We start from the raw sequence: 17,397 nt of genomic DNA on the forward strand, positions 1-17,397 counted from the left end.
ATGCATTTTTCTCATTTTTTAGGAGACATGTTGGTCTTACTTTTTATTTTTATGCCCCATCTATGATAGTAGAGGGGCATTATGTTTTCTGGTCTGTGCCTCCGTTCGTCCGTCCGTTCGTTCGTCCCACTGCAGGTTAAAGTTTTCGGTCAAGGTAGTTTTTGATGAAGATAAAGTCACATCTACTTGAAACTTAGTACACATGTTCCCTATGATATGATCTTTCTAATTTTAATTCCAAATTAAAGTTTTGACCCAAATTTCATGGTCCACTGAACATGGAAAATTATAGTGTGAGTGGGGCATCCGTGTACTATGCACACATTCTTGTTTCATCAGTAATTGAATGTGTGATAACTGTCTTATCTGAAATTGATGCTACATGTTAATGACCTGATCAAATTAAATTAATTTTATCATAATATAATTGTATACTCTCTTTATCAAATTTCAGTTATCACACATAAATAGGATACATGTCCAAGGTTAGTTTTTGTCCAGTTTGTTAAAAGGAAATACCAAATATCAAGTCCGACATCAAATGACTTCACCACCCAGAATAACAGAGATGTTAAATTACTTCACATTTGGCGATTTAGAAACTAGATTCTCTGGATGAAAAAATAGGCCCATTTAGTTAATAAGGGCTTGAAAATACATTGCAAACCTCACCCATAGGAGAAAATATAAATTCTAATATGATTATGCTTTGTAAACAAAGTTGTGTTTTAATGAGCACAAAATATGTTTGACACATGCGCACAAACTTACTGCTTAATTTAACGTTATTTCCATCGTTATAATTTGAAATATATTCATTCAGGTAGCTAAACTTTTATTATATATTTTTATGAAACAACAAATATTTATCTTGCTCGTAGTTTTTAAACTTATCTAAAATGAATAGCGATGCAGAGGAGGAAATGGGAACAGCCAAACATTTTACCGTAATTTCATACGCTTCAACCTATAAAAATACTGTATTTGTCCTATTAAAATCGAAATAATTCATGAAGGAATTATTTCTTAACTAGAACCTAGAACATTCACTATCATACTCAGATGCTCAGAAGGTTAGTTTAGTTCAAAAAGGGTATTTTTCTTTGACTTTGACATGATATAATCCTTAATATATGCATGTAATATGTTTGTCTACTGTATTTAACCAATGCACCTTTCAATCAAACATTGTTCTGTGAAAAGGAGGAAAATTGTTTCAGGTGAACAGCAAATGAGCTGAAAGAAACACTGTTGCTGGCATTATCCTGACAAGAATACAAGATGTCTTACAAAATGACCTCCATTGAAAGAGGTATAAACCATTACAGCTAAGAGAACAAAATTGAAGTGACAAAATTAGCTTAAATTATATAGGGCCAGACATTATTATTATACAGCTAGGAGAATGCAAATGAGCTGACATGCATCTATAAACTCTGTTCATGACAAATCTGACAGGAATACAATATGTGTGGCAAAACAACTTTAATAGAAAGAGATACAGACGATTACAACTAGAGGAACACAGCTGACATAAACAGGGTTGCTGGCATTATACTGTCAACCATGCAAGATGTCTGGCAAAATGACCATCAGCAAAAGAGGGACAGCTAAGAGAAAAAAAGTGAGCTGACAAAAACACTTCTGATGACAATTATAACTGGTAGAGATACAGAATACCTGGTAATATTATCTTCAGTGATAGAAGAGCAGACCATTCATAATTGGACATATGTGTGAGCTGAAATAAACACTGCTGCTAACAAATTACTCGCAGAAAACATAATATTTGGTAATAAACAACTAGGAGAATGCAGATTATCTGACATTAGATTAATATCATAAAGATTGCTGCTGACACTACCAGTTACTGACAGAAATACAAGATATAAGATGGCTCGCACTACAGTCAAGTTTGATATATTATCTGGCTCGCACTACTGTCAACTTTAAAATTTTATCTGGCTCGCACTACTGTCAACTTTAAAATTTTATCTGGCTCGCACTACACTCAACTTTAAATTTTATCTGGCTCGCACTTATTGTCAACTTTAAAATTTCAGAAAAGCAGAAATTTGAAATTTTATAGTATTGTTATGATACATGTAGACTGTAATCAGATGCTTCATGTGAACCTAAAAACCTATAAAAAAAATTGCATGAATCAGAGCATTTCATTATTATTTTGAATTTAAAATCACAAATTTTTCAGTAAAATTAAGATATTATAATATTGTTGTGATATATGTGTAAATATAAACTTTGTACAGTATGATAGATAGTGTATCTTAGTTTGGTACAAGTATGACCCAGGAGTGTACTGGCATAAACAATCGGTATCAACATGTGACACCTTTCCAATGCGTATATTTTTAATTATTATGAATTTCAACACCTGTAATTAGTTTGACTATCATCTGTGTACAAATGTATACATTACAGTGAAACCTATATATAAAGGTCATCCTCTGGACCAGATGAAACTGACCCTCACGACCTCATATGAGAGATTAAACCTTGAAATTGAGGTTCAGAATGAATAGACTAATATGCCACTGTAGGTATAATTATTAAGTAGGCCAAGAGGATGATTACCCACAAAAATAGGTTTACGTTTAATAAAAGGTGACCTTAATAGCAGGTTTAACTGTATATAAATGTTCTTGTCAGATATTTTATGTGTTCTGTTTATATTGTCATATATTTGGTGTTCCTATTTCCTGGTTTATATCCTGTTCCTTCAGGTTCTGTTGTGACCCTGTCAAGTTAGTGTTGTTGATGATGTTAGATTTCATGTCATTTATTACTTTGACATTACACTGTGTATGTATGCACGTATGCTTCCAGCTACTAGGCCAGTTTGACATGCTTGCTTAGTCTGCTGCAATACAATTATGCCTAGGCCAGCTTTACATGCTTGATGGTCTAACTTTACCAGCTGCAATACAATTATGCCTAGGCCAGCTTTACATGCTTGATGGTCTAACTTTACCAGCTGCAATACAATTATGCCTAGGCCAGCTTTACATGCTTGATGGTCTAACTTTACCAGCTGCAATACAATTATGCCTAGGCCAGCTTTACATGCTTGATGGTCTAACTTTACCAGCTGCAATACAATTATGCCATTCTACGCTCTGTACATAGAGAAACAAAAATTGATTCAAGGGGTGAACCTTCACTTTCAAATTTACTTAAATCTACTTACCATAATTGTGAATAACTGAAGATTAGCTGAATGTTAAACCTCAAGAATTTCTACTAATACAAATGGTACTTTATTCATCATGTTCATTTGATGTGTTTGGACTTTTGATTTTGCCTTTTGATTTTTGATTTTCCTTTTTGAATTTTCCTCGGAGTTTAGTATGTTTGTGTTTTTACTTTTATCATGTTTATGTACAATCTAAAAAAAAAAACAGTTTATTTTAACACCACAACTGATATTGTACCATCTGCCCAGTCATTCAATACATTAAAAAAACAGGACCAAGATTTGTCAATATAATACCAGTTTACACATACACTACTAATAATCAGGACTTGCTGTAGTCTACCCTTTTACATTGGGAATTATATTTGCAGATTATTAACATGCTTTTGCTGAAATCATAGTTTCTAAAAGAGAAAACACCTTATATTAGAAAGATTTGAAGGAGGTATTTATTTATGTACTTTTGTACAGACTTTTTTTTGTAAATGGACAATATTCAATGCCAGTAAGATTCGGAAGTGGACACCAACTTGAGCATTGTTCTATCCTTTTTATCAATCAGTCTTTTGTTGTAAATATAACTAGTCATCTGGTCATGCCAAGTGTAAGCTAAGAATAGTCTTAAATCATCACTATTACTAAATTAAAAACAATTAGATTGATTTATATGCATGGTTTCCGATGGCATACAGTACAAGGTTTACTGTCTAGGACAAGGAATTTATGTAATATTGTATGTATTTTATGGATGTACATCTTGTTAGTAATGTTATTTGTATTACATAGTCTGAACGTGCTCATCTTTCAGTCTAACAAGGTTATTGTCTTATTGAATTCAATAACAACAATCCTCAAGAGTTTTTCAGAAATTTTTGTAGCATTATTAAAAATGCTCAATTATGACTCGTAATGGCTAATGATGTAGTCAAGTTGCAATAGTCTAGTTATAATAGCCCAAAACTGGTGCTAAAAAGTGGCATTAAAACACAAAAAAAAAACAATATAAAAAATCTAATTATAGTACAACATGACAGTTACTAGTATATTGCAATGTAACTAGTTGTTTTGTAATGCAATAGTCTAGTTACATTGCAATAGTCTAGTTAAATTGCAATAGCCTTGTTACATTGCAATAGTCTAGTTAAATTGCAATAGTCTAGTTACATTGCGATAGTCTAGTTACATTTGCAATAGCTTAGTTACATTGCAATAGTCTAGTTACATTGTAATAGCTTAGTTACATTGCAATAGTCTAGTTACATTGCAATAGCTTAGTTACATTGCAATAGCTTAGTTACATTGCAATAGTCTAGTTACATTGCAATAGCTTAGTTACATTGCAATAGTCTAGTTACATTTGCAACAGTCTAGTTACATTGCAATAGTCTAGTTACATTGCAATAGCTTAGTTCCTTTCAAATAGTCTAGTTCCTTTCAAATAGTCTGGATACATTGCAATAGCCTTGTTACATTGCATTTACTTAGTTATACAATGTATTGCAAATTGACAATAGTCTAGTTACATTGCAATAGTCTGGATACATTGCAAAAGTCTAGTTACATTGCATTTACTTAGTTATACAATGTATTGCAAATTGACAATAGTCTAGTTACATTGCAATAGTTTGGATACATTGTAATAGTCTGGATACATTGCATTTACTTAGTTATACAATGTATTGCAAATTGACAATAGTCTAGTTTCATTGCAATAGTCTGGATACATTATGATTGTCTAGTTACATTGCAATGACTTAGTTATACAATGTATTGCAAATTGACAATAGTCTATGTTTTTATTCACCAGACTCACTTTTCATTCAAACCATGGTTTCTACCCTTCTTTTATTTCTTTGTTCAGTTTCAATCACAAAGCTGTGTAACTTTGAACTCAACGTGTGCATAGGACAATATGTTGACATTTCACTCTGGATGTCTTTGATAATGTGTATTATCTTGATTCTGTCAAACTAATGTATGCACCCAAAATCTCATTTCATATGTGCATGCATAATTCTAATAAAGTATCAATAACTTTGAACTTTTATTTTCTAATTTCAGGTAGAAATCTGGGTTATGACAATGTTAGTGATTATTTGGACATAGATTTACTAGATCAGTATTTACAGAATGAAAAAACGTAAGTCTGAGATTCAATTTCAAAATCATTACACAAATTCAAACTTGTGTTCAAATTTTGAGACCATTGTGGATATGCTTGAAGGACCCAGTGTAAACTGTGATAGAAATGAGTGGCTTATACCCATTTGCTGCCAACCCTCTCCAAATGACACATATGACCCTCCATATTTCTGCCATACCACAACCTGAATGATGTTGACCATTGCAATTCATTGTTCATGTGTTGTTATGAAAATATGATAGCAAGAAATCCCTTCTTAGTATGAGGAATAATTGTACTAATGGGAAAAATTTATACAAAATTTAGAAAGTCAATCTCATATTTTTTAACAAAGAAAATACATTATTTTGCCTTGTGCCTCCTAGTTTGAAATGAAATATTCATTTGAACTGGTCATCTTGACATTGAGGAAGGAAAAAAAATGGTCCTAAATTTTTAATTATATTTCTGGTGTTCAAATTTTAAACTGTTAATCTGAAAATTTACCCTGTTTCAAAAGACAGGATATGATATTACTGAATTTAAACATATATAAAGTGGGAAAACTTGGTCTGTTAATGCTATCCTGGTGTAATTATATTACATAATTTTGGAACACCAAATGTTTTGCTTCTGTTATCTTTAAGAGGGTCGCAATCTTCTTAAAAGTTAACATGGTTAAGGATATTATCATATTCCATAAATGTATACTAAAGTATTAACCATCTTTTAAATGTTTAAAATAGGTGAGGTTTAAATTTGATATTTCCTTGAACGTTTAAGTTGCTGTTAAAATAGACTTTCGTAAAAACTTCTATAAAACTTGAAAAATACCAATTTGCCAGTAGAGTCGATAAGAGGTTCAAAGTTTAGTACAAAATATTTTTAATTCTTGTTCTTTTTTATGTAATTTTGTTTTGATTTCAAAAATTGAATGACTGAGTCATATTATTAAGAATGTTCAATCAAAATGTTGATTTAAGATGTGAATGATTTAAATATTTTATGTCAATATTATGATGGTGTGTCAGACAACTTAATACAAATGAATGAACAATGTTTAAATAAATATTAAATCAATTATCCCTTTTAAACCATGTAATTTAGAATATTGATTTGGCTTCTATAATGAAGGTGATTTATACAAACATTTTGGTAAAAAGATATAACACTTATGTAAAGGTGCTATTCCTTTATGGTACTTATGGCTTGGGTAAGATTTAACCCCATTGGCGTGGAGGATGGGACAGAAGACATTTCAGGAATGTACAAAGAGCTTAATTTTACTGAAAATAAACAAATGATGTTCACTTCCTTTTTGTATACCTTTTTAGAGATGTCCCCTCTTATTTATTTAAATCAAAAACTTTCTAAAAGATTTTTGTGTTATGAGAATACTGATGAAACATACTACCACCAGTTTTCTATTGAGTTCATGAACTACAAATTGCAAGATAAGAATCATTACAGGGACTGAAAACAATAAGAGAACTAAACAGACACAATTAAACTGTTCAAGTCAAAATCTTATTGTAAGTCAAAAGGAAAAACAAACAATGCAATGCATTTGCCAAAAGAAAAACAATGAAAAAACAAACAACAATTACAACACTTTACATAGAAAACTGAACATGAACCCTACCATGAAAATTGGGGTGAACCTAAGGAGGGGCCCACTCCAGTCATGCTTCTGTGATTCCCTGTATTATCAACCAAATTTTTTCCACAAAGGGCCCAGGTCACCCCCTGGATCCCGCTATGGTAAGCAACCAAACAAAATTACAAAATGGACTGATAAGAGACATTTACTAGATGGTTCCAAGTAGTACTAGTAGGGAGTAGTGAGGGAAGCAAAAAACGAGAAGCAATTACAAAAACATATATTCCTATCTAACATCAGTGGGCCATTTCATAATACTAGAATACTGGTTACAGTTCTGTATTGAGCAATCCTTGTAGCTGACAACCTGGAACCAGTATTTTGGGCAAGACATGGATATCTGTATGTCTGCTAATTTCCTTTCAGGAGACTATATTCTGATCACTTACAATTTGTAAACAGGATGCATAATATTTTTGATGAATTTGATTATAATGTAAATTACTATACATGCCTTATGCAGCCATAGACAATTGTATCTGTCTGGCAATTAATGTTGGATCTTTTCATGCATAAAAAGGAGCTAATCATACAACGTAATTAATGATTGATTAAAAATACCTTACAGGTACATCTTATATCTATCAAATTATAATTGGCTTGCATCCAGACTGGGACTGCATCCAAGGTTTATAATTAAAAAAAGATCTCGGTCTGACAGGCATATATCTCTGGTTCATTATCCTTGTAAACTGCAGGTACCCTTTGGTTATTTACATATATACATTGAACAAACAGACATGTGTCTTCAGGAATCCGATGACTGGACATTTTAGAAAATAGGGATTAAAACGAATTTAGGATTGAAAAGATGTTTTTAATTTTTTTAATTTGATAAACATCTACTAGTATAGGATGTGAAGATACGAAGTAGCAAAAACATTGTATCAAAGCTTTGAACAAGAAATTATGTGAATCTGGAAAGGCATTTGAATTCTAAAAAATTGATTAAAAATTTAACATGCAGTCTACAACCCATCTAATGGAGGGTTAATGCATCTGGCTTAGGTTAAGGGTACTTTCACTGATATTTCAGTATGAACTAACTAACCCTTCATTGAATTAGTTTACATACATACATTTTTTTTTCTCCAGAATTTAAAATAATTTTTGGTTTTTGGTAGGTTTTTTTTTATGGTTAGGAACCACCAATATGCATCATTATGTAAGAATTTCCTAATTTATGAATATTCAAAACTTGTTAGTAAGACAGGACACTATAGTTCTATTTTATTTTTGAGTGGCTTGGTCGCCAAAACTGAAATGACTGTGTAATTTTAGGAGGACATTTAGATACAAATAGACACGAGGGGTTACAAAGTTTGTGATAGTTAGGACTTGGATCCAATGACATTTTTATGATAGTATACTCATACATTACAAGTTAGCGACAGACAACAGTATACCATCATATACTTATATATGTAGATGAGTAATTTTGCATATCATTATATAGAGTGATAGACTGTTATATAGTCTTTGGAAACTGTTTACAGTAATATTAAAAAAATATTGTATGATTCAGTGATTGCCAATGTGACAACTTATCTACCAGAGACCAAATGATGTTTTCTTTCTGTTTGTTTTATAATTTTATCATAAGATTCAAAGATGTGGTGACATTTTTTGCATTTTGATTTACATATTAAAATTAGTGCCAAAATTTGGTTGTCCTTTATGGGCTTAGTTGTTTTAATCAGTTGTTGGTCTGTATATATATACTGTTGTCATTTTGTAATTGTTTCATTTATTGATTGTTTAAACTAAAATTTAAAGCCAACCTCACTGATTTTAAGTTTTTTGAGAATAAGGTAATTTATTAATAATGAAATAAAAATGTAACTGGGACTTGTCTACCAAGAATGATTGCAATAATACATTGATTTTTTATTAGTTATTCAGAGGATAAAAAATTAATATATTTACAATCAAATTGTCCTGGAAAAGCTGTAATATTTGTTACTGACAGCAACTTATTGTCATTGCAGAGCTCTGATGTTTGCATGATCCATTCCAGTGTATCAGCTGTAGGTTACTGTTAAAGCAAGGAGGGTTTAAGTTCGCATTAAGGTTATTGAGTTTCTTTTACATAGTGATATGTTAACATTCTGACAAACTCAATTTTACGTCTGAATTAAGATATCTTAGAGTTCTTTCATATTCAAATAAGTGTAGTTTGGGTTTCCATGATTTTCTGCTTTTTTAACTTTTCATAGTTTAGAAAAAAGTATGAAAAGGTTACAATTGAAAAAAAAATAGTAATATCTACTTTTGGGGTTTGGGCTGAATAAAGTTATAAATTTGTTCACAGCATAATGATATAAAGGTTATATTTCAGTGCAGGTGCAGTGATATATGTGAATGATTTGTCAAATGTCGGAATGAAGTTGAGACAAACTTGATGGGTTGGCATTTACATAAAGTATGATATAAATTTTGAACCCCCTTTAGAAAACTGGTGGGAATAAGACTGCCCCTGTTACAACTTGCATTTGACAGCTGAAAAAGATAATTATTTTCTCATTTTCAATGTGTGTTCAAAATCCAGGATAAAAGGGGGGTCAAACCATGTCCCCATTCTAAAGCATTGATTATCCAAAAAAGGGGGGTAAAAACCCACAGAAGGCCTGAGACCACAATTAATTCTACTATCATTTCTTTATAACGTTTTGTCGCATTAAAAAAAATTGAACTGTTCCTTTTGTCTGATTTTTTGTGTGAGTAATGTACAGTTCAAGTCCCAAAACATATGCAATTTTCAGAAAAATTGCATGTTTACATCATACAAATTTGGCTAATACACATCCATACCCCTATAGGCAAGTCAAGAGATGTTCCGAAAAGTGTAAATATAACCTTTTTGCACCTGGCCTAATCACTCTTTCCTTATTAAAATCAGTTAAAATAAAACATCCAAAAGTTTATTTCAGCTCTCTTCTTTCATTCCCACCCCAGAAAAGCTAAGAAATGAATGAGAAAGGGAAAGAAAAAAAATAAAGAAAAAATACACTATAATTAAAGGGAACTATATTCGTGAACAACGAAAAGTGGGGTCATTAATTGTGGTCTTGGGCCAGAACCCTGCACCCCTGGATCTCCACTGGGTAGAAGATATATGTTGAATTTATGGGTATTTATACTGGGATTTTTCTGTTGTTTATTTATCAAGAACAGATAATCATTCATTTCTTTCAATAACAAAAAAGTGACTTCACTAATACATCTAGTTCTATCTAGTGTTATACCCAGTATGTTTTTGGTCTTCATAGTTTCATTAGACTATAAAAAGTGTCCATTAATAAGTAACAGCTGTTTTATTATGTGTTAACTTGCCAGTGATGGATTTACTGTCCTTTTATAGAGGATTTTTATACTAGGAAATGTAATAAATGCAAAAAGATGAGCATTTGTTATGTCACTTCATTAAAAATGTATCCCTTTTAATTTGTTGTCAATGTTGATAAAGATAACATTACAAGGTAAATCTAGAGAGTGATAAATTTATTACCGTTATTTAGTGACAAAGTATTAAGATTTACATGTTTTACCTTCAAAATCTCTATAAAAGCTTAAATATCAGACTTTTCAATGTTACCAATGGTGGGATCTTATTTGTTTATAGAAAAACCGTGACCACTTTATAACGAGTGGACGTATGATTACGATTATGACTTCTTACCGATTGTTTTGATGTTGAATAGTTCAGTAGAGTTTAAGTGTAGTTTGATAGTTGTTTAATGTGGTAACCATGATTTATTGGAGAGGACATATAAATCATTTGGTATATTATTATACCTGGTCTAATATTGGAGACAAAAAAAACTAGTCCTTATTAGATCAAAGTCCAAGTCTTGCAATTTTTCATTTGAGAAATTGACAATGAAAAATTTAATATTATTGATTTGAATTCATATAGTTATGAAAATTATTGATAATGTTGAATACAAGTTTTGAAAACATTGACAGGCTTGTTGTGGTGCTCCCATGCACATTTTGTATTCTTAACTAAGAATTTTGAATTACATGCAATTACTTGTAAATTTGTAAACGTTTCTGTCACTTAATCAATAGTTGCCCTATTTTTCCAAACAAGTACAGAAAAAACTGCTATGAGCGGTGTGAAATAATGCTTATTGTAGGTGGTAATTCATGCCCAATTATTATAAGTCTGATGTTTTAACATGAATATCAGTTTTCCTTATATGTTTACAGTAGAATCCACCTGTACATTCAAAGTAAAAATTGAAGTGTTAGAATAACAGAAGGCTGATTAAAGAGTGCTCAATGATTCTTATTGTCTAATTAATCCATATCAGTTATCCTATATCTAAGCTCAAACCAATAACATTAAACCCAATAGTTGACCTTGTGTATTCAACTATGCAAGAAGATGCAGAAAAAAGAGCCTTCTCATGGGTCTTTACTTGTGGAGCAGAAATTATTCAGGTCGAGGCAACTCCAAAAAAACTTTTGGTTTAATATAAAAAGGAAGATGTGGTATGTGCCAATGAGACATAACTCTTCACAATCAAGAGACCAATATAAATGACAGTCAAATTAACAACTAAAGGTCACCTTACAGCCTTCAACAATGAGCAAAGTTCATACCACATATAACTAGTCAGAGATATAAAAGGCCTCATTTAATGTTTATGTAGGACAAGTAATTTCGTTTGATACTCACTAACTCAGTGTTGCTTCACTGAACTGTTTGGATGCAAGTGTCTTTCTTATCGGTCTATGCTGAAAAAGTCGTATAACCCTAACACTAAATGATGTTATCTTTTTGATTTAAAAAAGGAATTAGAAAAGTGGAGAATTGGTCTATTATAAGAGGCATTAAAGCTAAATCTTTGATATGGGATTTTGCCCAGTCTGTAACCAATGTCAAAATAAAGGGGAACACTGAAATAAACATATGTTTTGGGTTGCATGACAAGGTTCATAGAAAATTTGGGACTTCATATACATGTATAGTAATGATAAATGTAAAACAACACAAATTGGATGGACTTATAAATGCATTACTATAAAGAACATGCAGTTTAGTACTTGTATGTAAACAAAAAGTATTATGACCAGTAGTAGAAACATGAACTACTTATTCCTTCCTTGTGGTGGTCTGTCTCTATAAAATTGTTCTTGTCGTACAAGGTCAGTTCATTCCTATATATAATACTTATATGAACCATTAATTTATGATTGTCAACCTTACATGTAGTTTTAATGTGTGGTTTTATCTAGCTCTTGCATACTAATTAACCTTATTTGCATGTTCGATACCACTTGTCACCGATGTTTTTTATGACCGATAAAATACAAAAAGGTGAAGAGTCATCGTTAAACTAAATTTATTATACTTTAAATATGATTTTAAAATTCTTCATGTACATTTAGAAACTTCAAATGCATGTTTTATTGTTTTAATAGTTTTATTTTGAATAACCTTGATCTTTAAAGGATATATCAGATCGACAGCAGTAAATTGTCTCCAGATTTACAACGCTAAAATTAAATCATTTTCAAAAGTAAGTCAAGAGAATTACTGTTGATGGAAAAAAAATAAGAACTAGATGTCAGTGAAATGTACAGTGACTTTTCTTGATTTTTCATGATACAGGATACAGGTAGCTCTGTACTAGAGGCCCACCTGATTATTTATTCAGATTCAGATATCTGCATTGACTTGTGGTATTAATGACCTAATAGCTACAGGAAAATATTTAAATTTCTATGGTGCATACTAAGTAAATAGCAGACCTTATAACCTTGTAGTAGTAGTCGTGCAAACTTAAGATATATCTGAAAATTCTGCACTGTCACTGACATGTGGTATTGCCCTATTAGTTACTATAAAAACATTAGATTTTTGCTAAGACCTAGTTATAAGGTAATTCGTATCCATTAAAACTTCAAATATCTGCATTTTCCTTAAATAGAAAAGATAGTATGACATGTATTAGTACATGAAGTTTTTCATGCAAATGCCAGTTGTTTTGCACCTAATGCACGATAAGGATCATTTATAATGTAACATCAAAGACATATTCACACTGTAAAAATGTATACCAGGTCAATTGTATACCACAAAACAAAAAATTAGCATTCATTTACCTGTCAGTTCTAATATCTGGTAATATTTCTTCATCAATAACAGCCAGTAATGCAGCAGAAACATTTTGAATTTGTGTTTTGAGGACAGATTCAGGGGCGGATCCAGCCATTTAAAAAAAGGGGGGTTCCTAACCCAGGACAAAAAGGGGGGGGGGTTCCAATTACATGTCCCCATTCAAATGCATTGATCATCCAAAAAAAAGGGGGTTCTAACCCCTGGAATCCCCCCCCCCCCCACCCCCCACCCCCTCTGGATCCGTGCCTGAGATTTGGTGAAAATGGTTGATAGAAAGAGCGAAAAAAAAGAGTAAGAGAGGGATATACAGTTGAAAGAGGAAAAGGTTGAAAAATTGAAAACTAATAGGGAAATGGTATCAAAATGGGATAAAAATTTAGAGAGGTGATTGGTCAGTGTTAAGTTATCATGGTAAGGTCTGTTTCTCGAGCATGTACTATTGGCATTAGGTCAACTGTATTTGGTGTATGTAATGATTGTAGAGAAAACATGTCTGTCTGGTATATCATCTGACCTTGACCTCATTTTCAAAATTCAAAAGTCAATATTATTTTTTCATGGTAAAGTCTGTTTATCAGATACTTCTATAATGGTATGCAATATGCTAAAAACATGAAGTATGTAGAATGATTGGAAGGTGTACATGTCTGTCTGGCAGAATTTATCTTTTTTTGACCTCATTGGCATGGTTTATTGGTTAATGTTTAGTTATTTGGGTAGGTTTGTATTCTACAATTTAGCCATTGGTGTATAGTATTGTATTAAAGTCATACATTTCCATAATGACAAGTTTAGTCTGACCCCATTAACTTGGATTGCTGATAATGTCATTTCAGCTTGTTCCCTCTTATTTTACTTATTTGCTTTTTAAATATAGTTTTCTTCAACTCAATTTTTGGCTATGATTATTTTCAAGTCTTAAATTAACAAAGTTAAGTGCTTTTAAAACAATAAAGAAAGTATGGTGACTAATAATTGTGTATCTGGTATAATTTATGAACCTCACTTCCAGAGTGGTAATGAATCTTAATATAAATATTAAAGTTATGTTGTCAATGGTTAAGTGCGAGAGCACTTTTGCAAATATCTAGACACAAAAGTATTTAGAATTCAGGAAGATATAGCAATTTTTACAACAAATGTGTAAATCATTATTACCTGAATGCAGGTATGAACATCTTACATAATCTATGTTTGATTGATCATCTTTGATTTAGTTAAAGTACATGGATAAGATATTTATCTCATCAGAAGGCTATTTGTGTGTAGATTATAGTATCTATTGTTTGACCAATTGTTTGACCCAGTTGAAGCTTCGCTGGCTTTGGCTATGTTTTTTTTGTCATTTTTGGTTAATATGTTCTCTTCATCCATTTATTTAGCTTTTGGTTTCAAATATTCTGGCCTGGAGTATTGCATCAAGGATTTCTTATACAAACTTAATCACATTAATTATCAAAATAAGCATCTGGTGCAGAAAAATGTGTACCGTTTATGTTGTTGATACAGCTCCCTTAGATATTCAGAAAGTAGATTATGGGGCGTTATGTTGTTGATACAGCTCCCTTAGATATTCAGACAGTAGATTATGGGGCCTTTATGTTGATGATACAGCTCCCTTAGATATTCAGACAGTAGATTATGGGGCGTTTATGTTGTTGATACAGCTCCCTTAGATATTCAGACAGTAGATTATGGGGCCTTTATGTTGTTGATACAGCTCCCTTAGATTTTAAGACAGTAGATTATGGGGTGTGTTGATACAGCTCCCTTAGATTTTCAGACAGTAGATTATGGGGCCTTTATGTTGTTGATACAGCTCCCTTAGATATTCAGAAAGTAGATTATGGGGCGTTATGTTGTTGATACAGCTCCCTTAGATATTCAGACAGTAGATTATGGGGCGTTTATGTTGTTGATACAGCTCCCTTAGATTTTAAGACAGTAGATTATGGGGTGTGTTGATACAGCTCCCTTAGATATTCAGACAGTAGATTATGGGGTGTTAGGTTGTTGATACAGCTCCCTTAGATTTTATGACAGTAGATTATGGGGTGTGTTGATACAGCTCCCTTAGATTTTCAGACAGTAGATTATGGGGTGTGTTGATACAGCTCCCTTAGATTTTCAGACAGTAGATTTTGGGGCGTTTATGTTGTTGATACAGCTCCCTTAGATATTCAGACAGTAGATTATGGGGCGTTTATGTTGTTGATACAGCTCCCTTAGATTTTCAGACAGTAAATTATGGGGCGTTTATGTTGTAGATACAGCTCCCTTAGATTTTCAGACAGAAGATTATGGGGCGTGTAGATACAGCTCCCTTAGATTTTCAGACAGTAGATTATGGGGCGTTTATGTTGTTGATACAGCTCCCTTAGATTTTAAGACAGTAAATTATGGGGTGTGTTGATACAGCTCCCTTAGATTTTCAGACAGTAGATTATGGGGCGTTTATGTTGTTGATACAGCTCCCTTAGATTTTCAGACAGTAGATTATGGGGCGTTTATGTTGTTGATACAGCTCCCTTAGATTTTCAGACAATAGATCATGGGGCGTTTATGTTGTTGATACAGCTCCCTTAGATATTCAGAAAGTAGATTATGGGGCGTTATGTTGTTGATACAGCTCCCTTAGATATTCAGACAGTAGATTATGGGGCGTTAGGTTGTTGATACAGCTCCCTTAGATTTTCAGACAGTAGATTATGGGGCCTTTATGTTGTAGATACAGCTCCCTTAGATTTTCAGACAGTAGATTATGGGGCGTTTATGTTGTAGATACAGCTCCCTTAGATTTTCAGACAGTAGATTATGGGGCGTGTAGATACAGCTACCTTAGATTTTCAGACAGTAGATTATGGGGTGTGTTGATACAGCTCCCTTAGATTTTCAGACAGTAGATTATGGGGTGTGTTGATACAGCTCCCTTAGATTTTCAGACAGTAGATTATGGGGCGTTTATGTTGTTGATACAGCTCCCTTAGATATTCAGACAGTAGATTATGGGGCCTTTATGTTGTTGATACAGCTCCCTTAGATTTTCAGACAGTAGATTATGGGGCGTGAAGATACAGCTCCCTTAGATATTCAGACAGTAGATTATGGGGCGTTAGGTTGTTGATACAGCTCCCTTAGATATTCAGACAGTAGATTATGGGGTGTGTTGATACAGCTCCCTTAGATTTTCAGACAGTAGATTTTGGGGCGTTTATGTTGTTGATACAGCTCCCTTAGATATTCAGACAGTAGATTATGGGGCGTTTATGTTGTTGATACAGCTCCCTTAGATTTTCAGACAGTAAATTATGGGGCGTTTATGTTGTAGATACAGCTCCCTTAGATTTTCAGACAGAAGATTATGGGGCGTGTAGATACAGCTCCCTTAGATTTTCAGACAGTAGATTATGGGGCGTTTATGTTGTTGATACAGCTCCCTTAGATTTTAAGACAGTAAATTATGGGGTGTGTTGATACAGCTCCCTTAGATTTTCAGACAGTAGATTATGGGGCGTTTATGTTGTTGATACAGCTCCCTTAGATTTTCAGACAGTAGATTATGGGGCGTTTATGTTGTTGATACAGCTCCCTTAGATTTTCAGACAATAGATCATGGGGCGTTTATGTTGTTGATACAGCTCCCTTAGATATTCAGAAAGTAGATTATGGGGCGTTATGTTGTTGATACAGCTCCCTTAGATATTCAGACAGTAGATTATGGGGCGTTAGGTTGTTGATACAGCTCCCTTAGATTTTCAGACAGTAGATTATGGGGCCTTTATGTTGTAGATACAGCTCCCTTAGATTTTCAGACAGTAGATTATGGGGCGTTTATGTTGTAGATACAGCTCCCTTAGATTTTCAGACAGTAGATTATGGGGCGTGTAGATACAGCTACCTTAGATTTTCAGACAGTAGATTATGGGGTGTGTTGATACAGCTCCCTTAGATTTTCAGACAGTAGATTATGGGGTGTGTTGATACAGCTCCCTTAGATTTTCAGACAGTAGATTATGGGGCGTTTATGTTGTTGATACAGCTCCCTTAGATATTCAGACAGTAGATTATGGGGCCTTTATGTTGTTGATACAGCTCCCTTAGATTTTCAGACAGTAGATTATGGGGCGTGAAGATACAGCTCCCTTAGATATTCAGACAGTAGATTATGGGGCGTTAGGTTGTTGATACAGCTCCCTTAGATATTCAGACAGTAGATTATGGGGCCTTTATGTTGTTGATACAGCTCCCTTAGATTTTAAGACAGTAGATTA

The 17,397-nt window shown here is 32.9% G+C and overlaps 1 protein-coding gene across 5 annotated transcripts in view; it reads left to right on the plus strand.

Annotated features, from left to right (window-relative positions):
• Positions 1–17,397, plus strand: part of LOC134683114 (myelin regulatory factor-like) — a 93,654-nt gene that overhangs the window by 12,814 nt on the left and 63,443 nt on the right. For all 5 annotated transcript variants that reach the window (XM_063542200.1, XM_063542201.1, XM_063542203.1 and 2 more), the window contains exon 2: positions 5,276–5,354. In XM_063542200.1, coding sequence (XP_063398270.1) covers positions 5,276–5,354 — 79 coding nt within the window. The remainder of the gene's footprint in view (positions 1–5,275; positions 5,355–17,397) is intronic.

Source organism: Mytilus trossulus, chromosome 9 (genome assembly GCF_036588685.1).
Source record: "Mytilus trossulus isolate FHL-02 chromosome 9, PNRI_Mtr1.1.1.hap1, whole genome shotgun sequence".
Classification (NCBI taxonomy): domain Eukaryota; kingdom Metazoa; phylum Mollusca; class Bivalvia; order Mytilida; family Mytilidae; genus Mytilus; species Mytilus trossulus.